Raw genomic sequence first — 22,296 nt, forward strand, 5'->3', positions numbered from 1 at the left:
GTCCTTCTATGCCTGGATTATTTCATTTAGCAAAATGTTTCAAAGTACATCATGTTGTAGAAATACAAAAATTCCATTCCTTTTTATAGCTGAATACTTCCATTATATGCATATACTTGGAAATCATTGAGTTTCTTAGTTTTGTAGATTGATGCCTTTCATCAAAATTAGGCCATTTTCAGCCATTGTTTCTTCAAATATTCTTTCTGTCTCTTTCTTTCCCTGCCTTCTAGGACTCCCACAATTCATATGTTGATCCATTTGGTGGTGTCCCTCAAGTCCCTTAGATTCTGTTAATTTGTCTTTGTTTTTTGCTTCTGTTCAATTATACTTTCTTCACTACTTCTTTTTTCTGTTTGTTCAAATCTGTTTTTGAACCCCTCCAGTGAATTTTTCATTTCAGTTATTGTAACTTTCAGCCTCAGAATTTCTTTTGGTTCCTTTTTATAATGTATTTTACTTTATCGATATTCTTATTTCATTTATGCCTTGTTTTCCTTTGTCCTTGTCTTCCTGTAGTTCTTTCAGCCTCTTTAAAGAGGCAGTTTTTAAAAAGCCTTTGTCTAGTAATCTCAGTGGTGGGGCTTCCTCAGGGTCATTGTCAATTTTGTTCCTTTGAAAGGGCCATACATTTCTATTTCTTTGTATGTCTGTGATTTTTTTCTTTTTTGAAAACTGGACATTTGATAATGTGTAAACTCTGGCAATCAGATTTTCTTCCTTCTCCCGAATTTGGTGTTTTTTGTTTTTTGTTTGATTGTGGTTTGGTTTTGGTTTGCTTTGGTTTGGTTTTTGATTGTTAAAGAGTGTCTCTGTGTTGGGGGTTAGCCTGAGTTGAAAGCTCAAGGTCTCTTCACGTCTTTTCGAGCCAGTATCTTTCCTTGGGAGGGTGTGATGGTGGCTTTCTAAATTCCTCTATATGTTTATTTGCTTTTGAACGACCTAATCCTTAAATGTGTGACTCCCAAAAGAAGAAAAAGGGGCAGGGAAGAAAAACCAAACATGTGTCATTCCTTCAAATGCTCTGGATGTAGCTGCAGTCAATAGGGGTTGAAACAATGGTGACCAGACTCTGTGCTAGCCAAGATTTCCCCCGAAAGCTGCAAACTTTTAAATAATGAGAGCTCGAAGATAGTTAATACAGTTCCTGCCAGTACAGTTGTTGTGTAGCTAGAGAAAGGGATTCCTGGAGTAGAAAAATGTATTTGATTATTTGTTCCACAACAAACTATTATGAAACTTTTAAAAATTAATAGTAAATACCTCTAAATAGAGTGCATGGCCCTCTATTAGTGTGTTCAGAACATTCTGCCTTGATCCTAGAGAACAGCAATTTTATTGTTTTTTGCATCTCAGTACATCTGTACCCAGCACATATTTGTTGAATTAATGCATTGGGTGGAACAGCTGGATAGGTTCTCTGTACGAATTTACTGATAGGACCCTCATTTGCACCTAGTAATCACATATGCAAATATAAGTATGAACTTTTATAGGCTTAAGTATAAGTAGTCCCTAGACCGGTTATTGTCAAACCTTGCTACTCATCAGAATCTCTTGAAGAACTTTCCCCAAATCCTAATTCCTAGGTTTTAACCATAGAGATTGTTTCAATAAGTCAGGGGTGGGAGCCAGGAATATGTATTTTTCAAAAAACTACCTGCATTATTCTGATAGGCAGCCAGAGTAGAGGACCACAAACCTTTGACTGCCTAAGACAATCTAGTAGTTACAGTAGAGGATATAAAGTGCTTTCTATTATTTAGGGAGATTCTGGGTTAGACATTATAGCATACAGTCAAGAGCAGTAGTTTTGGAGTGTGGAGATTGTATTCCATTCTCCGTGTAGTTACTCCCAAGCTGCTAGTCTTAGACAAACTAATCTTTCAGAGCTTTGGTTTTTTTTTTGTTGTTGTTGTTGGTGGTGTTTTTTTTTTTTTTTTAATAGAATAGGGACTACAGAGTTACCATTAGAATTTATGTAAATCCTTCCTTAGCACAGTATCTCAACTACAGTACACAATAAATCTTGGTCAGATTTATTCTGGTGTACACATGTGCCACTGGATTAGTTCGTATGCAGAATATACTGAAGTACACCTTCTCCAGTCAGTTCTTTAGGAAGCTGGCGGGGGTTGGGTGCTAGTTTTCCGGTCCCCCAGCCAAGTGAAGGTCAAAAGCCAACCAAAAAGGTGGGGACTATTGGTACTGGTTGGTTTCCGGGCTCCAAGTGCTGTGCTTCACATGTCCACCAGGGGCCGCTGAAGCTACCTAAGCTCGGAGCGCAAACTAGGCAAGGCCTCTGCGCGTGCTCATTGGGTGCTGCGCGCGCCTCTGAACCCCCTGCGCCACTCTAGATTTCGGCTGCTGTTTTCGTGGTGGCTGCCCCAAACCAAACCTCTGTGGCTGAGTACGGCAGCGCTTTGGGGACAAAAATCTTTCTCTTCTGTGGGCTCTACCTTGTACTTAATCCTTCCGTGGGCAAATTGGGCGAAGTATTTGTGTCTCCATTGCGCAGCTGTTCAGGAGGTAGGGGGAGGCTGAGCCTGGCGCTGAGTTTGGGCTGACTGGGACCTGGAACCAACGAGTCAGTGCCGCTGCGCGGATGTTGCGATGGCTGATCGGGGGAGGCCGAGAACCCCAGGGACTGGCGGAGGTAAACCCCCAGGCGACCCTGACTGCCCCTACAGCGGTTGAACTTGCCCGAGCCCGTTCCCGGTCCAGACACTGGAGACCCATGCAGAGGCGGGGCCTGAGGGTTCGGAGGCCGTCGAGGGCTTGGTTGGCGAGTGGGTGGGGGAGGGGGTGTGCGGTGGCAGGGGCGGGTGGGGGACGCTCTGACTAGCTAGTCTGAACTGATTCCCCTAAGACCTCGAGAATTAAATATCCCCATTTCAAAAGGAGGAAACGGAAGCTGATATGATTCAACAATAGGCTCGAGGATTCGTCTTCGTGCTTAAACTAGCTTCGTTTCAATTATAAAAGTATCTGACTTACTAGAAACAAGTGACTGCAACTTTCTAGTTTATTGGTGTCACTTCACAACATCAACTCATGTTTGCTCAGGGAATAGAAAATCTATTTGATTATTTATCCAACAACAAAAAAATATAAAATTATTTTAAAAAATTAATTTGCTTCAAAGTCAATAAAAGAATTTTGTAATTAACTCCTATTTTTGGTTCCATAGTCAGGCTTGCTTAGTGGGCCTGAATAATTGGATTGACTGTAATTTACCTTTGAAATACTGAGAATAAAATAATTTTGGAATCTTAAAAGGATTGAGGTCTGGAATTTATTTCGGATGCCACCTGAGAATTAGAATTTGTATTTGGATTCCCTTTTATTTCTCATAGCAAATAGTTGTTTTGATTGTTAAAAAGTTGGGGTTGTTGTGAGTCAGCAGCCTTACTTCTTACTTTTAACTTCCTCATAACCTTTGCAGTTGGGGCTTACTGTCTATTAAAAGAAATTTTCAAATCAGGTTCATTTCAGATAGGCTGAAATCTTAAACATTAGGGAATAGTTGTAGATAATTATGTATGTGACATGATAATTCTGTATTAACCTGATTATTGATTAATCATATAATTTCACTAACTAATTCTGCCATGCCTGGTAAACTTTCATTTGAGGGAAGTGGTATGCAGTTTTCAAATTTCTCGCTTTTGCTTTTCTCATCAGAACCACCGCTAGAAGTAAGATGGGATAAGTAAAAAGTACCCACTGCTTTGGGGGTGACTTTTGGGGGAAAACATTTATGCATATTACGTTACACATTTTTCATGTTAAAGTATTTCACTTGTATAACCATTGTGAATTTGTACTTTGTCAGAACCAATGATTTTCCTTAATTTATGCAAGAACTGCTTCTAGTTTTAGCAGCATTTCTCTGCAGGGATGATTTTGCCCTTAGGGCATATTTGGCATATTTGATTTTCAGGATGGGGGACATTAGATTTCTGTTAGCATCTGTATGTAGAAACGAGAGATACTGCTGAATATTCTACAGTGCATAGGATAGTCCTCAACAGCAAAGAATTACCTGGTCCAAAATCTCAATAACAGCAGGTTTGAGAAATTGCAGTTTAGAGGTAATAAATTATTTATCATGAAATAGTACTGGGTTTGACTACAGAAAGGGGGTTAATAAGACCTTCCTTACAGAATAGTTGAGTGAATTATATGTCGTATGTGCTTTGCACAGTGTCTGGCATATGGGCTGTGACGTAATTCTCTGTAAATATTAGCAATTATCTTTATCAGTATGATTGTCCAAACTCGAATTTATTGAATTTATCTGCTCTGAAGGATTTCATGCCTTCGTTTATTCAGTCAGCAATCATGTATTGCGTGCCTGTAGTGGTTTGGACACTGTTGTAGTCTGTATTTATCCTTTTGACCTGCAGTTTTGTTTCTATCAAGTTTTAATTGAGAAACATTCTTAATACTGAGTTGGATTGGCCCATTGATTTTTAGGTTGATTGAGGTATAATTTCTTAACATAAAATTCACGCTGTGTGTAAATTTATGGTGATTTAAAAATACTAAAATTTATGGCAAGAGTGAGATTTTTTTCCCTCTTTTACTTACATTGTTTTTAGTTAATCTGAAGAATGATGATCTGAGTTTAAGGATATTTAGATCAGTTCTAACAAAGAGGAGAAAGTTCATGATGTGGATTCGTAGTAAGAGAAATGTATGTTAAATTGGTAGTTAATTGATATTAGGGAAAATAGTATATGGTATTAGAACACGGTATCTTACAGCTTTTTAAATCTTGTATTCTTAGATGTATACCATGCAGTTTTATTTCAGTATGGTCTTTTGTTGTAAATCATTTAATCTCTTTCTCTTTTATTTCTGTTTTTCATTTCTTTTTTCTCCAATACAAGAAGTCTCCTTTACAGACAATAGGTGAAGAACAAACCCAGAACCCCTACACTGAACTGCTTGTACTGAAAGCTCATCACGATATTGTACGATTTCTTGTGCGGTTAGATGAATACAGGTAAGCTCTAATTGTCCAATTGCCTACTGTTTGGAAAGAATTTTTAGGGAATCGTATATTTAAAAACAATGTCATAATATCCTTCCTAAAAATTTCAAATCTGATCATTACTAACATTTACTAGAAATCGACATCTGCATCTTGATCAAATATGTGGGAAGTCATTTTTTGCCCAGAAGTCAGGGTGTCATATTTGGTGACTTGATGGTTATTCTTGTTTGAGGTTTTTTGTTTTCTGTTGTTAGTGCTTAGAAATATTTGTTAGTTTTGAAGAAGGGAATGACTCTAAAATTTGAGTGAGAGTTATGTTAAGGTGAACCTAAATTTGAGAAACAAATACAGGGAATGTTTACCTATGAAGTACCTACCAGGAATGTGCTATTTTTAGTGAAAGGTAAGTAATCTGAATCTTTTGTTATTGAGGAAATGTATTTAAAATATGCATTATTTACTTTCTTGTCAACATGTTCAATCTTGTGTTTAATTACAATAGAGATGAGGTTTATAGGTCTTAGGACTGTAGATTTAGCTTATTACTGATCTTTTTATCTGTTGATTAAGCCCTTATTCAACTAAATGCTTATTCTTTGTAGCATATAGCATAAAAACAGAGTTAATTTTGTAACTATTTAATATTTATCTTCTCTGGAATCTAAACTTCATGGGGGAGGCGTGTTTTTCGTAGTCATCACAGTATCCTTAGTAACTGGCACAGTGCCTTACATGTAGCAGGTAATTAACAGATAGTTGTTAAATGAATGAATGGCTCCCCAGACTATTAGGTGTGCATGTTGCCTGCCATCCTAACTCCCTAACCTCCTGTCTGTTTTCCCTATCAGTTTTTCCACTCTCATCTCTAATTTTCTCTTTTACCTTTGATACTTTTTTCCCCCCATTTTTGACTCCATGGGTGACTGCTATTGTGATTATTTCTATTTCTGACCATCACTTCTAATGTCTATTAACCTTGTCTTCTCTCTGCTTTTTTTTATGTCTTTGGTATTGCTTTTCCCATGTGTAGTGCAAGTCTGACACTACTTGGAGTTAGGTCAGATTTTACAGGTTAGGGGCATAGTTCTGCACAGCACTCCTCTCACCTCAGTCATCAGCTGCAGTCTCCAGGGGTGCCAGGCCACGACCACTTCTGATCAGCTGGCTACAAATTCCCACTACCCTCAGGCTTGATACTTACTAGAAGCACCGACGGAACTCCAGAATGCACTATTCTTAGGATTACAATTTTATTATAAAGGATACAGTCAGGACTAGCCAAGTGCAGAGATGCATAGGACCAGGTCTGGGAAGGCCTCAAGTGCAGAGTTTCTGTGTCTTTAGAACATGCCTCCCTTTCAGCACATCAGTGTGAATTACCATCAAGGAAGCTCACTCAAGCTCTGAGTATCCAGAGTTTTTATTGGGGTTCATTACTAGGAATGATTGAGTCATTTGCCACCTGATTGAACTCAATTTCCAGCCCTTCTCCTTGCCCTGTCCCCATACTCCAATGCCAGGTCGAAAGGTCAGGCTAATATCTGTGGCTCAACCCTCTAATTACATGGTTCATATTTCCCACATGGCCAGATCCTATCCTTAAATTGTCCAGAAGGTCCACCCTGAATCATCTGATTTGCGTAAACTGAGGAGAGGTCTGAGGAGCCCAGCTCCATTCTAGAAAGCAGGGACACAATCCAGCCAGATTATTTTGCAACAGTATGTTTCTTAACTTTTGCTTGAGAAGATTGATTTCTTATATATATTACTGGCCTATCAACACTGTTTTGTTGTGATACGAGCCAGCCAAATCATAACACGTAAACAATAGTATAATAATCTTTAGCCTTTTTGGTGGTATTCATTGTTGATATGTTCTAAGAGACATTGTTTATTTAGTCAGCAAGGCAGCAAGTCAGATCTTTGAAACTAAACATTTCTGGAAATATAGAATATTTGGAAAGCTGAAGTTTTTTGTTATTTTACCATATTAAGTTACTAGGTAGGTTTTAAAAAACCCAAATAATTTTTTAGGCCATAATAACTAATATTTGGGTCTTAAAGAATCCTCAGATCATATTGTCTGAGAAAGTTAAATAAAAAATATATAGCATACCTTTAGGATGCGATCTTTAAATTTTTATATAGAATAAATGTATATAGAATGAAATTTCCATTTTCATTGTTATCCGTCCTGTGAAATGTCCTGTTGGCTGTTATTACATAGAGCAAGAATCTGCAGAAAAGGCCGTCTCGTAGAGTGATGATCATTGTGCAAATGCTGATATTTGATTACATTTTCCCCACAGCGATGCTCCTGCGTAAATCAGTTGTTTAATGAGGTAGTAAATGTTCTGTAAACAGTAAAAAATTATGGACAAGTGTATCAGTTCTCTGTTGCTCTCTGATATACCACCCCAAACTTGGTGGTTTAAAACAACCTGCTATTTACTTAGCTCACTAACTGCAGGTAGCTATTGGGTGAGACTCAGCTGGGTGGGTTTTTTTTTTTTTTTCCCCATCTGTGCCGGGATCAGCTGATCTTGTTGAGGTTTATTTAATGCGTCTCTGGTCAGATAAATTGGCTGGGGCTGGACGGTTCCTACTGGACTCAGCTGGGATGACTGGGCACGCTCTTTGTGTGGTTGCTCAGGGGCTTGTGCACACAGTGATCATGGAGTTTGAATACGAGCGAAGGGGCGAGCCCTGATGTAAAGCTCTTCTCAAGACTCTATCCTGTTTGCTGCTGTTTCATTAGTCAGAGTGAGTCAGGAGCTGGCACAAATTCAGTACGTGGATAAGTAAACTCTACCTCTTGAGGGGAGAAGCGACTAAGTCCTGTTGCTAATGCTGGTGGACATAGGAAGGGAGAATAATTTGCTACGGATCACAGGGAATTTGAATGTTTAGAAATAGATGAAAAACCTACGTTTTGGCTTTTGCAATAAAGTGAAGATATTACTACATGAGTCACATTTAATTCTTTGTGCTCAAGTCATTACTATGTCCAAATTTACATCTCGTTAGATACAAGGTTTTCTGTCAAACACCTGTAGAAGTTTTGGTGTGTTTTGTTTTAAAAAATTTAATTCTGCACTGAAAATAAAAAACCCTGGAGGAGTCAGTACTGGTAAGAAAGATACAAGAAATCTACAAACTATATAAATCTTTATTTAAATAGAAATAAGAGCATGGCATTTTCATTCTTAATTTAGTAGTTCAGGTAATTTAGAATTCACCATTGCTAATGTACATTATTTGTATATAGTCAAATTATAGAAATATATATTATACTTTTTATGTTTTTATTTAATTTTTGTGGACTTTACATTCTGGTTTTTTGGTCAGCTGTTGTAATCCAGGTTTCACACTTCATGTCTTTAGATAATATCATTTTATTGAGAATTTTGCAGAAGGATTTTCTTGTTTTCTTGGTGGCTCAGCTAAAATCAGTGAGTGGAAAATTTTCACAGATTGGTTTTTGAAGATACCAGATAAATCCTGTATAACCTAACAGACAGCTGCCTTTTCTTTTCTTCTGTAGTGTTTTTTGAACATGAAGTGAGGGTCATATTGATTGGGAGATCACTAAAGAAGGCTAAGCCTCAGCTAGAGTCTTCCAAAAAATGGACTGTGCTAAAATTGCATGTAATACTCCAGCATTTGACATATTAAACTAAACTGAGTTCATAACACATTTTAAGAATAGTTTTCTTGGTTGCTTATTTGACCATTCCTTGCTCCTCCAGGAAACAGACAAGGTTATGTAGGATGGGATCATGACTGGAAAAGAATCAGGTGACCCATGAAATGCCAGACTGGAGAATAGAATGTACCCCTAGGATAGCTGGTGAAGCTGTACATTCATGAGACACTAAACAAACTCATGCAGGTTGATAATTCATTAACAACAAACAGTATGTTAGATCTTTAAAGAAATACTCCTAAGCTAAAATTCTCTTCCTAACATTCAGAGAATAGAAATCTGTGGTCAAGGTGATATAGACCCTTTTAGTACTTGAGTTCCCTGCAAAGCAGGTAGCAAAATGGAATTAAGCACACAAGTGGTTTAATTAGAAACATCAATGAAGGGAAAAGGGAAGAAACAGGATCAGACAAGGGGAGCTATCTCAGACTGTGGTATAGATCTGACAGTCTCTCTAGGCCCAGTGGGGAACTCTGGAGGAAAGAATGCCCGTTAGAGGAATTCTGTGTTGGATAGAAATAACGGGGACTTTTAACCCTGCCTTGCTTAGTCACTGGCTGAGGGTCATCCAGGAACGTGCTTCTGGAGTCCACCACCTTGCTTAATTTCCTTTGTCTGGGTGCCAACTAAGATACTATGACTTTGGCTTGAGAGCTGAAATGGACCCTGAAGTCAACAGCTGGAGGAAGGTAACCACATTCCTCAGAGCCTGGGCAGCTTCCTCTCTTGAAGGGATGTCTGCGAGATGTATATTGCCTTTCCTGTACAAACTGTATCTCGGGATCAGTAATAATCGATGAGAGGAAATTTCTCTTTATGGAAGAATTCAAGCTAGGAAGGATCATGAAATTGGAATATTGTAATTTTGCAACCTCTAATAACAAATTTAGACAGTTTATTAACATCACATCCTCACTAAAGAAAGACTACCAGAAATTACATTTCCTGTTGGAGTATATGAACTTCCTGTGAAGTGGCCCTACCAAAAAGTCAGATTTAAATCTGATTAAGTCTCTAGATCTATCAATTTATCAGAAATACAGGGGACAGAGGTGCACGTTGAATGACTGCGTAGGAAGGAAGCTAGCAAAATCCAGACTGAGAACTCTATGAGACAAATTTTTTTTTTTTTTAAAGATTTTATTTATTTATTTGACAGAGATAGAGACAGCCAGTGAGAGAGGGAACACAAGCAGGGGGAGTGGGAGAGGAAGAAGCAGGCTCATAGCAGAGGAGCCTGATGTGGGGCTCGATCCCACAACGCCGGGATCACACCCTGAGCCGAAGGCAGACGCTTAACCGCTGTGCCACCCAGGCGCCCCGAGACAAATGTTTAATTGCAAGGAGAAAAATAGGAAGAAGGAATCAATAGAAGACACTTCATAGATATATCAACCCCTGCAATTATGAACTTTATTTAGGTCGTCCTCATAAACTTAAAAAAAATCCTGAGACAGGGAAATTTGATCCTTGAGTATGTGGTGACATTAAGAAATTAAATGGTAACTTTAGTCCTGATGTAAAGGACCTCTAAAAGATCCATACTGAAATATTTACTGATGAAATGTAGTTACTGGATTTGCTTCAAAGTAATCTGCAGAGGGGGGCTTGGGTGTGTACAGATGAAACAGTATTGGTTATGAGTTGATAATTATTGAAGAGAGATAAAGAGTACTTGGGATTTTTGTTATACTGTTTATACTTGAATGTATATTTAAGTTATCCATAATGAAAAATTGAAAAATGATACATATTTGATATAGAGGAAATAAGAATGTCAATTTAAAAGGTATTTTTGTTTCAGAATAAAACTTTTTCTTAGATATTAGGTGCAGGAGTCACACAGGTGGACCTGAACATAAAAACTAATAACTGGCAAAAGGCTGGGTTAAAGGATGTTGGCTTTGATATATAACCTCAGTGGGATTTCTTATACTTCATCCTGAGTTAGGTAGACTTATTCACTCAAATCACTGGTACACACCTGGACATCTGCAAGCCTCCCACTAAGATGTAGACTTACCTGAAAAATAAGAGCAAAGCAGAATGTTTTCCCTATAGGAACAGATAAATCCTTAGAGAAAACCCTGTAGGGTCTAAACTGAGCATGCTCAATTCATTCTCATTCACTCATTTATTTGACCAGCGGGGCAGAGAGAGGCCAGGGATGTTTCTCTAGTAGTAGAAATTCTTTTACAGAAACTTGAGCTCAGATGAATGGAGGTTTCCCCTACCAGAAGTCCTAGGGAGTTTTGGTTTTTCTAGTATTTGTAAACTTTGATGCTGTAGTTTAGCTTTCTGTTTGTGATTTGGGGGAGGGGAGAATTTACAAAGGTATACCTTTCCTAATGACCATGAAAATTATGGAATCATCCACCTTCATTGTATATGAGCAAAAAAAGGACCTTAGACATTCAGATATTAGAGTCATGTTAATATATGCATTTTTCTTAAGCAAGAAAAAAAGTTTGATGTTCCAGTAAATCTATTGAAAGGACCAGTGACATCAGTGTCTATGGCTCATGAAAACGCTTTCAAGTTCCCTTCTGCTTCTCTTACAAGTTTCCACGTACTTCTCTGATTTTCTTCAAGTAGTTCTAGCATACAAAATAAGTAAAAATCTATTTTAAATGAAAGTTTTGTATTTTTTTGGTTTGGTTTGGTTTTTGGTATTGTACCATTTTTCATTTCTATTTTATTGTAAAAAATATATTCTGTTTTAGTTGTACCATGCATTAGAAAGTACTTCTGGATTAGGTGGGAAGTTAGTTAATCACAGGGATTTTTTGTTTTGCCATAATAGTGTTCTATTTATTTTTCCAGTGTTTTATGGTAGATATTGAATGCAGGAAGTTTTATGGATTGTACCTTTCATTATGTCCTCTAAGGTTATATTTGAATCTGTAGCACCTTTGACCTAATGGAAATAAATTCAAATGAATGAGAACTATTAAAAATCCCTTAAGTAGGGGCGCCTGGGTGGCACAGCGGTTAAGCATCTGCCTTCGGCTCAGGGCGTGATCTCGGTGTTATGGGATCGAGCCCCACATCAGGCTCCTCCGCTATGAGCCTGCTTCTTCCTCTCCCACTCCCCCTGCTGTGTTCCCTCTCTCGCTGGCTGTCTCTATCTCTGTCGAATAAATAAATAAAATCTTAAAAAAAAAACAAAACAAAACCAAAAAATCCCTTAAGTAATAGACATAGGAATTACTTGTGAAAATATTTTGTGTTATACAAATCTTTGTGAAGCTTTGCTGTACTTTTCAGTTCACAGTTGGCAAGAATGAGAGTACTTTCTCTGAGATGTTCAAAGGGAAGGTGTTTAAAAAGAATGATTTCTATAAATTGAAATGAGTACAAATGAGAATTCTCAATGGATTCGTGATCTGGACCGTATAGCATTACTTAGTAATGTAGACTGGGTTCTTTAAGGGCAAGAACTATCCTATTGATCTTTACTTTCAGTATCAAATATACATATAATTATATTTAATGCTTAATATATGGTTAGTGTTTAATATGAGCGTGAATCAACTCTCATGATAAGCTTAGTTCTCATAATTAGGGTAGGAGAGGATGGAACATTCTAGAAGCTCTGCTCTAGGTCTTCATTAAATCATGCTTCACCTTGTTACACTTCTTTCCATGCGTGTAGTTTTTGCTGGGTCATTTAATTGTACACTCAGTATTTTTGAAGACATGGTTTCAAGTTGAAGGATACACATAAGTATGGGACAGGATCATGAAACAAAAAGGAATTTTTTTCTTTTTTAAAGATTTTATTTATTTATTTGACCAGAGATAGAGACAGCCAGCAAGAGAGGGAACACAAGCAGGGGGAGTGGGAGAGGAAGAAGCAGGCTCATAGTGGAGGAGCCTGATGTGGGGCTCGATCCCATAACGCTGGGATCACGCCCTGAGCCGAAGGCAGACGCTTAACCGCTGTGCCACCCAGGTGCCCCAACAAAAAGGAATTTATTTGTGTGTGGTTTGTTTCCACGTTTTAAATTTTAAATTTTAATTTTGACAGTATATTGATAACAATGATAAAAGGAAAAAATGAGTTTACATTAATACACTTAATGGTTATCTCTTTTAAGGAGCCCTTGCAACACTTAAATGTTTGCTTATTCATTAATTTATTCATTGAAAAAGCATTTCTTTGGTGCTTTAAACCTGCTAGAGATAATCAGAGATTTGTTGGACTAGAAAGTGCCACATCATAAACATCACTAAGTATGGCAATTACTATATTTCATTGATTCTAAGAAGCCTGTTTTTTCCTATTTTAAAATCTTTGAAATTTGGAGACACGTAATTGGTGGTGTCTTTCAGTTATAATTGGCCGTATTTTTTCTTTAATAGTACGTAAAATAATAGAATGTCTTACACTTGATAGCTTAGATTTGATGAAATACATTTCTAAACAACCACTGAAGATCTTGAAGCAAGAACCACATGTAATTGATCTTGACATTTCCCTGTCATCTAGCATGAATCTCACTAAGTACATTTTGTACTAATCAGTAAAGAAGCATTTCTCCTAAAACCTTAACTATAAACTTGAATCTTTGGATTCTACGAATTTAGAATGTTTTACAAAATTATATGTAATTTTAATGCAATACAGCCACAATTCTTCCTTCCATTGAATAGTTTAAACATTCCTGGCATTTTAATTACTCCTTTTTTTATAGTTCATTACTTCTTTTTAGCAATTACAGTGTATCTTACTATTAGGAATTCTTGGGTTGAATTATAATTTCTGATTTGCAGATGGGTGAAGTGTATGCTTGACTGATTCGGATGAACTGATTATAGTTTAAGATAAACTGATAAAGTGTAGCTAGTTTTCAATTATCCATCCTAATAGCATGGATAATTGTAATTTGCGAATGATCTCCCAACCCTTTAGTCGTTATTTTATGGGAGATACTAATATGTAGCAAAGTTAGAGTGATTTGCATTTCTAAGTTTCATGTTTTCTCTTTAGAGAAGGTAATAATACTGAAATGGGGGGGAAAAAAGGCAGCAATAGGATATATAAGAAAATTGAAAGGCCTGAATAATCCACCAACTGGGTAATTGACCTCTGAGCAATAAAAAATTGGCTGTGATTTCATGCATTACTTTTGAGCATTGTTTAGATTTAACTTTTGTTCACTACTGATTGAATTAAAGTTTGAGGTGAAATGCTCTATATCTCATTTCTAAACTCTCAGCCGTTCAATCGTCTTTCATTGTGAACTCATGAGATTCAGACATGATAAAACAATAATGAGAAGTTAAAAATCAGGGTTGGAAAAAAGTATGTATTTTAAACCTGCAGTCTTCTAAAGGGAGAAAAGCAATTATAAGAGTTTCAAGAATCAATAGAAATTGATGTTTTATACCAAAGAAAACTTAAGACCTTGAGTCCTGCCTCCCTACCATCACTATACAAATAAAAAGAAATCAATAGGCCTAGAAACATAAGCTATTAAAGATTGACGTCCAGCAGCTGTTTTTGATACTTAGGCATTGTTTAGTATTCTAATTCAGAAAAATGTATGTTATTAAATAATAGATTGTATTTTTAATTTAAAAATGAGTGTTTTCCTTTAAATCTCCAGATCTTTTATATACTTCATTTTGAACTAAGAATAAATGTTAGGCATGGATTTAAAAAATAATTCTGCATGTGATTTCTCATTAGTTACATAGGAAGTTCTCAGGGTCCTTCCATTAAAAAGATATGTAGTTCTCTATTAAAAAATTGTTAACAGACTTCGGTGAGGATGTGTTTGACCAATTTCCCATCTCCTGAATAATCTCTTAGCTCCTATAGGAGGAGATATAATTGAAGGATTTAGAAAGGAGTACTGAAATGAGTATGGGAATTGTCAGAGCCAGTGAGGACAATAGTTACTTATGGGACTCTGAAACTGAGCATGAGAAATTAGAACTTGAAGCTCAGTTTGGAGTTTTAAGGAAATTGTTATATGACTGAAGTAGTGAGATTTTATGAATCTCATATAGTGGTAAAATTCGTCAGAACAGATAATCTCAGGAACAAGTAACTTTTGTGTCCTAGTGTATCAATTCTGCAGCGATAGACCTGGATGGCTAACAGTGTTTCCTGTAATGAAGACATTCACGGTGTACCCAGATTTTGTGAAACCCACTCACAGTCTTGCAAGGAAGAACACATTTTTTAAATGTCATTGCTAGTGGATTATCATTTATTAATGGTTGTTAACTACAAGGGGCCAGTTATACACAGTTCATAGCTGGCTTTCTATAACACCACTCGTTTCTCTCCTATTCAAAAAACAAACCTTGAATTTAAGTGAATGAAAGTGATATGGGAACAACTTTGGGTCGATTTTGATTCATTAAAGAATCATTTATAAACTCATATACTACGTTATTAATAAATTACTTGACATGCTTGTGGTGTGATTGCTGTATACCACTGTGTTGGTATATTGCTTGAGAACAGTGCTTTCTTGATTTTACTATAATGCATTCACTGTGGTGAGTAATCGTGTACAATAAATTATTTTTCTTGGCACTCTTTGTATCATGGATATTGTCTACTCTACAAAATGTATATGATTGTTCCTTTATGTATAGTGAATGGGAAGTAAACAGGAGAGAGAAGCTATAACTGAGTTCATCACAGCTTTTTTCATGGCAGGAAATAAATTTTCCTTTTCGTTTTTGTGTTTCAAGTATTTTCACTAAAAACAAGCAGAAACCCTCAAAAAACCTGGAAGCTTCCGAACTAAGAACACAGTATTTACATGAAAAGACCAAGAGCCACGTGGAGCAAAGGAGAGATCTTGGCTTTAGATAGTAAAGTTAAAATCTCTTTACAGAGACAGATAATAGAAACAATGAGCTGCTCTAAAGACATGATTCCTTTGTTCCACACTTAGAATATCACTTCCTATCAGTGAAGCTCTTCCTCAGTTTGGTGTCATATCACCTAAGTAAGGGTTTAATCATATTTTTAAAGCCAGGAAGGACTTTAAAGAGTATTTATAGGTCTCCCCCTTTCTTATGGTTTTAGCAGTTGATCATCGTAAAGCTGTGAATGGTTTTGTTTATCTTTGGATCTCAGTACCTGGCACAAAACCTAGAAGGTAGTCCATAATTATTTGTTGAATTAGCTTAACTTAATCAACATTAATATTAGTCACGATACCATTAATAAATTCTGATAGTTCTTAGTAATTTCAGCATATAAATGTCACCAGATTTTTTAAAATTTATTTTATTTTTTTTACCTTTTTTCTCTACCCAGATTTGCCTCTGCTGGTGATGATGGAATTGTAGTTGTGTGGAATGCCCAGGTGTGTATTAATTCTGTGTGAAGACTGTATAGTTGAGTTTGTACTCATAAACACTGTCTGGGTATATACCTGCATGTAAGTATACTGAAAGTAATTAATACTTGAAAAAGATTACTTAGGATGAATCCATTTAAAATGGGGACCAATATTTCATAATAGGGAAAGTTTTAATCTTACTGAACAAAATTTTAAGTTTGTCAGCAGCTATGCACTGACTCCGAAAATGAATCAAATGTTGATTTTTGTGGGAGATAGAATTTTTATTTCAAAATTGTACGATAGTGTAATATGGTATTCTTATGTTTGACTTTAATAGTCAATGTAATAAAAGGCTAATTTTTTTTCAAAAATATTTAAGGCTTCACCAGATTTTTAAGGCTGATTCTTTTGATACTCAAATTATTCTCTTTTGAAGCATTTATCTTCTGTTGCTTGGATTGTTATCTAGTCTGACTCTGTCAGGTCCTCATTTTTCAATGGCTTTGCCATTGATTAAAGCAGTTATTTAACATTATATTTACCACGTTCATGAAATCCTGCAACCTTGGAAGGATTTGCAATTTACGTTATATTTACATTGGATTTTTATATGTTTACTACTTGGGAAAGTCAGTGAGAGACTGATAGCTGAAGACACTGGATAGATAGGGATAGCTGTTGGTGTTAGACATGGAGTTGAGACTGACTTTATGAGTGGTTGAACTACTGTTGGGTATGTACAATATATGTATTGAGTTGTTATGCTAACTTTTATTTCCTTCAACGACATTTTAATTTTGGAGATTTAGATAACAAATACTTGGCTAATGAGGACTCCCTGTTTTTTTTCGTATAGATTAGTTACTTATATTTTTATGCTTAATTTACACAATTCTTAAAACCACACGGTATAGTTTTAAGAATATTCCTTTAAATTTTCACATAAAATATGCTAAAAATTAGTATTTTCTATTAGAAAATAATTAAAATTATTTATGGCTACCCTTTCAGTACTATTTAGATTCTATTTGATTGCTTGAAGTTATAACATCTAAGTAATTAAAAATGAAATTATGTATTTTCTACATGGTGATTCTTCTTAATGTTGTCATTTAAGGTTATTTAGGTTATAAATATGATATGAGCCTATTAAAATGTTTATTGGTATTTCAGACAGGAGAAAAACTTCTGGAACTTAATGGACACACTCAAAAGATAACAGCTCTTATTACATTTCCTTCCTTGGAAGCTTGTGAAGAAAAAAATCAACTGATCTTGACAGCCTCTGCTGATAGAACAGTTATTATATCCTTAAATCTGGAAGAAAGTGAAATAGCTATAGTGACCCAAGGGACTAGTACATACATTATTAGTTTTTAGCCTTTGGGGGCTTCTCTGTACCTTCATTTTAGCAAAAATGATTTTGCTCTAGCCTCCATAACACACTTCTTAAAAGTATTAGTCATCTGAAAAGTATTAGACTGGAAATAGGTTAAAGGCTTATTATTGATGGAAACCCCATGACTAAAGCTGTTCTTTCCAGAGTTACTATTATATCAAGTTATAGAAAATGGAGAATTTGGGAGAATTTGGGCTTAAAAGTACTTATCTCAGTTCGCTTTTCAATTTAGAAAAACAAAGATGAGTTAGACTGGAGAATAATTCACATTTTTGTCTGTACAGCATTGAATAGCAAAAGAAATATAACGGCCCCAACCCATAAGAACCTTTTGAACTGAGCTTGGCAGAAAAGTGAATTACCATCTGCTCAGTGTTTAATATTTAGTATTTAAGAACAATTTTAAAAGAGTAAATTCTCCCCTCCCGTACTTTTAGGTAAAAATTTAAGGTTTAACAAAATGGTAAAATTTTTGAGGGAGCACTTATGTGTGCCAGGCATTGTTCTATTTAACATATATTACATATGTTTACACATATATTCCATATTACATATATTAACATGTTTAATTCTTATAATAAGTATTTTTATTCTCATTTCCAGAAAAGAAGAGAGGCACAGAGAGGTTAAATAACTTGCCCTAGGTCATATAGCCATTAGAGCGCAGATGGCAAGCAGTCTGACTGCAGGATCGAAATTCTGAACCACTGTTTAATACTGCCTTCATAAAATACTTTCCTTAAACAAATTCAGCCTTTAATATTTATATGAGGAGTTAGATTTGTGAAGGCCTTAGCCAAATACTTAATTGAAACTGTAATCTTACTTTTTTTAAAAAAAAGATATCAGATTTTAGCTTTAAATAGTCTGTGCTTATCTGAGAATTCTGTTTAAATAGTTTGAAGCATTAAGGAAGTAAGTTTTAGAGTATGCCCAAAGGAGTAGGTGTTTCTTGGGCTTATGCAGAACCAGAACAGACCTTATTATACACTTTTTTTTTTTTAAGATTTTATTTATTTATAGAAAGAGAAAGTGCATGCCTTAGCATGAGCAGGGGGAGGGGTGGAGGGAGAGGGAGAAGCAGAATCCCCTGCTGACCAGGGAGCCTGACACGGGGCTTGATCCCAGGACGCTGGGATCATGACCTGAGCTGAAGGCAGATGCTTAACTGACTGAGCCACCCAGGCGCCCCATAACACACTTTAAATGAGCTCAGTAGCTCAAGTGATTTCTGGACACATTGCCAATAGGTGAAAAAATTTGAAGGTAAGATTTACATGCGGTAAGCTGTATTTTGTGGTGATGACAATGTTGCATAAGCAGTATTACACATATTTGAGTCAGAATAACTATTACTACTGTTCCATTGAGACAAATATTATTTTAGGACCTAAGCTTTTTGTTTGTTTTCAGTATCAGTATAATCCCCCAAAAAAGAATTTTAAATACTTTGTTTTTATTAGAACACTCCTGAGGTACTATAATAATGCTTAGAGGCAATTATTAAATTGCTATTATAGTAGAAAGTAGTTGAGACGATATCCACATGAACTTTACTTTTAAATGATGGTATAGAGTCATTTTCTTTGTTGAATTTTCTTGTGAAAAACAATTCCAGGCTGCTTAAGCCTCCACTATTAACAAACTTCATTAATTAAATGTTGAAGATAAATTTTTAATTTTTGTCAGGTGATAGTCTTAAGTCTCTCCATATACGTGTGTGTATGTATTTATATATTTGTATGCATGTATGAAAATGTGTGCTCAGACATACTGTAAAATGTATATGTGACCTTAGGAAATGGGGTGAAAAATTTGAAAATCATTATGCTCCTTAAGTCAGACTAAGCTCGGACACTTAATGGAGGTCTTCTAATTATTTTAAATATGCTTAGAAGTAATACGCTGTAACTGGCTTCTTTGAGTTAGTGTAACAGTAGCAAATCAGGCCATGCGTGTTGAAGGAGGTTTCAAGTAAGAATTAATGGAGTTGATAGTTTTCAGTATAAATACTTTATGTTCAGTGTTTATTTGATTTTGGTGGACTATTTTGGAGTATAAGTCTTAAAATGTAAACACTTGACGTATTTAATGTCTATAAATATTCAGTATTCAGGCCATTCATTCTGTTGACATTTTCAGGTAGTTTCATAGTAAAATTTGCCTCGAACTTAGTTTAAATTGTAAGCTTGCTGTGCTAAGTTGTAATTCACTGTATGATTTAATTTTGGTGGTAGTATAAATGCTAAATATTTTATGCTGTATTTCAAGATTTTTCTGAGTGTGTAACATTTGTAATTTAATTGTTAGAAAAGTTATCTCCTAATTGAGATTTTAATGTTCTGTTTAGAAATTATTTCTTAACGTAAGTGTAGTTATGGGATTGTGATACTGGCAGACAAGTTCAGAAGGTATCCTGCTTCCAGTCTACTGTAAAGGTAAAATCTTAAGTTGTTATTTTATGGTAATAATGTTTTTGTCTCAGAAAAAATGTTTAATAAGTTAGATGAAACTACTTTTGTTGGTTTTAAGAATTATTTCTTCTACACATACCTACAGTCATTTGATTCTTCTAAGACTGGATTTGTGAGAGCTTGTATATTAAATGTTAGAATGTTTGAATTTGAAATTAGATCAAGGGTTGAATATATAGCAACATAAGGAAAAGGATAGTATGTTTCTTGTAGGTAATTCTAGGAAGAGATGTTACTTGCAGAATGACTATACCAGTAGCTAGTCTGGGGTTTTTTGTACTTTGAGCTAAAAACATGGATTTATTTGTCCCTCAATCTCTGCTTTTTATAAAGTCATAAAGATGAGACAAATCAGTTACTTAGTTCTAAAGAAATGTCATGTGGCTAACTGGCTGCTACTATTAGGTTCATTCATTTTACAAACAAATATTAATTGGAGCTTATTACATGATAGGAACTCTGCCCCAAGTTGGAGAGGACTTGGTTACTTTGATTCCTACAGAAGAAATTACCTTGGATGTTCTTAAGAAAGTGCCACTGTTTTTCAATAATGTCACCAAGTTTGGGGAAAGAGTCTTGTAAAATACGATGTTTCCTTATTTGTTTTAAAGATAATTTGTCTTTATATTGGAGCGAACACTTTTTTTAATGTAGAAAGAATTGCTCTGTACCAGTAATGGAGGTATTTGATTTTTTTCCTAAAAGGCAGCGTCTGTGGTAGCCATCTGATGCTACTATTGCTATTCTTATTATCAATTTAGTAGTTTCAGGGGAAGAAAGTGCCCAGAAATGCTTGTATCCAATTTAACAGTGGACTGTCTTTGAGGAAGTTATTAAAGTATTGATTTGATGAAAATGTCTATGCTTTATTCGATCTGAAAAGATGCTGTTTTGAAATTCCTTAAAAAATATTCTTGCTGTTTGACAGAGTTCATAAGGTTTCAAATGAAAATACATGAATTGAAGAAATAGGGACTAGGAACAGGAGAAAAAGTTTGGTGTATTTTGGACAAATTCCTTTGGTGAGCTATTAATAGGAACTGATCATTAAGAGGTATCTTCTTACAGTATGGTCAAAGTATGTTTTAAAGAAGTTATAATGTTAGTTAGATGGTTGTATTTACTCCTGCTGTGATCATGTGTCACATAAGACATTGTTAAAAATAGTATTTCACTCATTTTATTTCAGTGGTTCAGTTCGTCTTGAAGAGATAATTTATCAAATTCAGATCCCTAATGTGAGAAATATTATTTTTTTTAGCTAGTAAAGTTTTCATAAGGGTTTGTATTAGCAAGGAAATGGTGAAGTTGGCATTTTTATTGTTGGTGAGAGTATAAATTGATGGTATTCCTAGAAGGCAGTTTGACATTATTAATGAAAATTGTAAAATGATTACATGAATTGACCCAGAGATTCTACTTACAGAAAACTCTTTAAAGGAAATAATAATAATAATAATAATAAAAACTTAGAGATTTATGAACAGAAATGTCTACTGAAGATATATTTTATAAATGGATGATTGACAGTATCCTAAATGTCTTACTTAAATAGCAGTAGATACATATGCTAAAAATGGTATTTCAGAGAATTCATAAGGAGTTTGGAAAATTCTAATAAGATGTTAAGTGCCAAAAGAAGTATATCATCCTTAAAGAAATACTAGCAAGCCAAATCAACAACATATAAAGAGGATTATACACCATGATCAAATAAGACTTATCTCAGTTTAACATCTGAAAAATCAATAACTGTAATATACCGTAGTAAGAATAAAGGACAAAAAACATGATCATCTGAGTAGATGCAGAGAAAGCATTTTGCAGACTTCAGCACCCTCTCATGGTAAAAATAGTCAATAAACTAAGAATAGATGAGAACTTCCTCAGTGTAATAAAGGACATTTGTGAAAACCCCAAAGCTAACATCATATTAATGGTGAAAGAGTAACTGGATACTTTTTCCCATGAGATCAGGAAGAAGACAAGGATGGCATTGTTCAGTGTTATCGGCAATAAAAAAGAAATAAAAGGTGTCCATATTGAAAAGGAAGAAATAAAACTGTATTTACAAGTGACATGATCTATATACTAAATCTTAAATTCATAGCCAAAACAGTTAGAACTAATAAACAAATTTAGCAAGGTTTCAGTATACAATATCGGTATACAAAATTAACTGTATTCCTATATACTAGCAATGAATATCCAAAAATGAAATTAAGAAAAAAAATTAAGAAAAACTAAGAAAATGAAATGAATTCATGGTAGCATCCAAAAGAATAAAATACATAGAAATAAATTTAAGGAAGAAATGAGAGTTGCACATGAATAACTACAAAACATTTTTTGAAAGAAACTAAAGACAACCTAAGGAAATGGAAAGTCATTCCATATTC

General features: G+C 35.2%; 1 protein-coding gene across 3 annotated transcripts in view; it reads left to right on the forward strand.

Moving 5' to 3' along the window:
* The first annotated feature begins 2,320 nt into the window (after positions 1–2,320).
* WDR41 (WD repeat domain 41) overlaps positions 2,321–22,296 on the forward strand; it is a 59,532-nt gene continuing 39,556 nt past the window's right edge. For all 3 annotated transcript variants that reach the window (XR_015724462.1, XM_045796425.2, XM_087862053.1), the window contains exons 1-5: positions 2,321–2,656; positions 4,896–5,011; positions 15,997–16,045; positions 17,198–17,329; positions 19,799–19,861. Coding sequence is in view for 2 of the 3 variants with exons in the window: in XM_045796425.2 (XP_045652381.2) it covers positions 2,606–2,656; positions 4,896–5,011; positions 15,997–16,045; positions 17,198–17,329; positions 19,799–19,861 (411 nt within the window). In the remaining variant the exon portion in view is untranslated. The remainder of the gene's footprint in view (positions 2,657–4,895; positions 5,012–15,996; positions 16,046–17,197; positions 17,330–19,798; positions 19,862–22,296) is intronic.

The sequence above is a fragment of the Ursus americanus genome, chromosome 5, assembly GCF_024610735.1.
Source record: "Ursus americanus isolate L20-20 chromosome 5, mUrsAme1.1.p, whole genome shotgun sequence".
Taxonomy (NCBI): Eukaryota; Metazoa; Chordata; class Mammalia; order Carnivora; family Ursidae; genus Ursus; species Ursus americanus.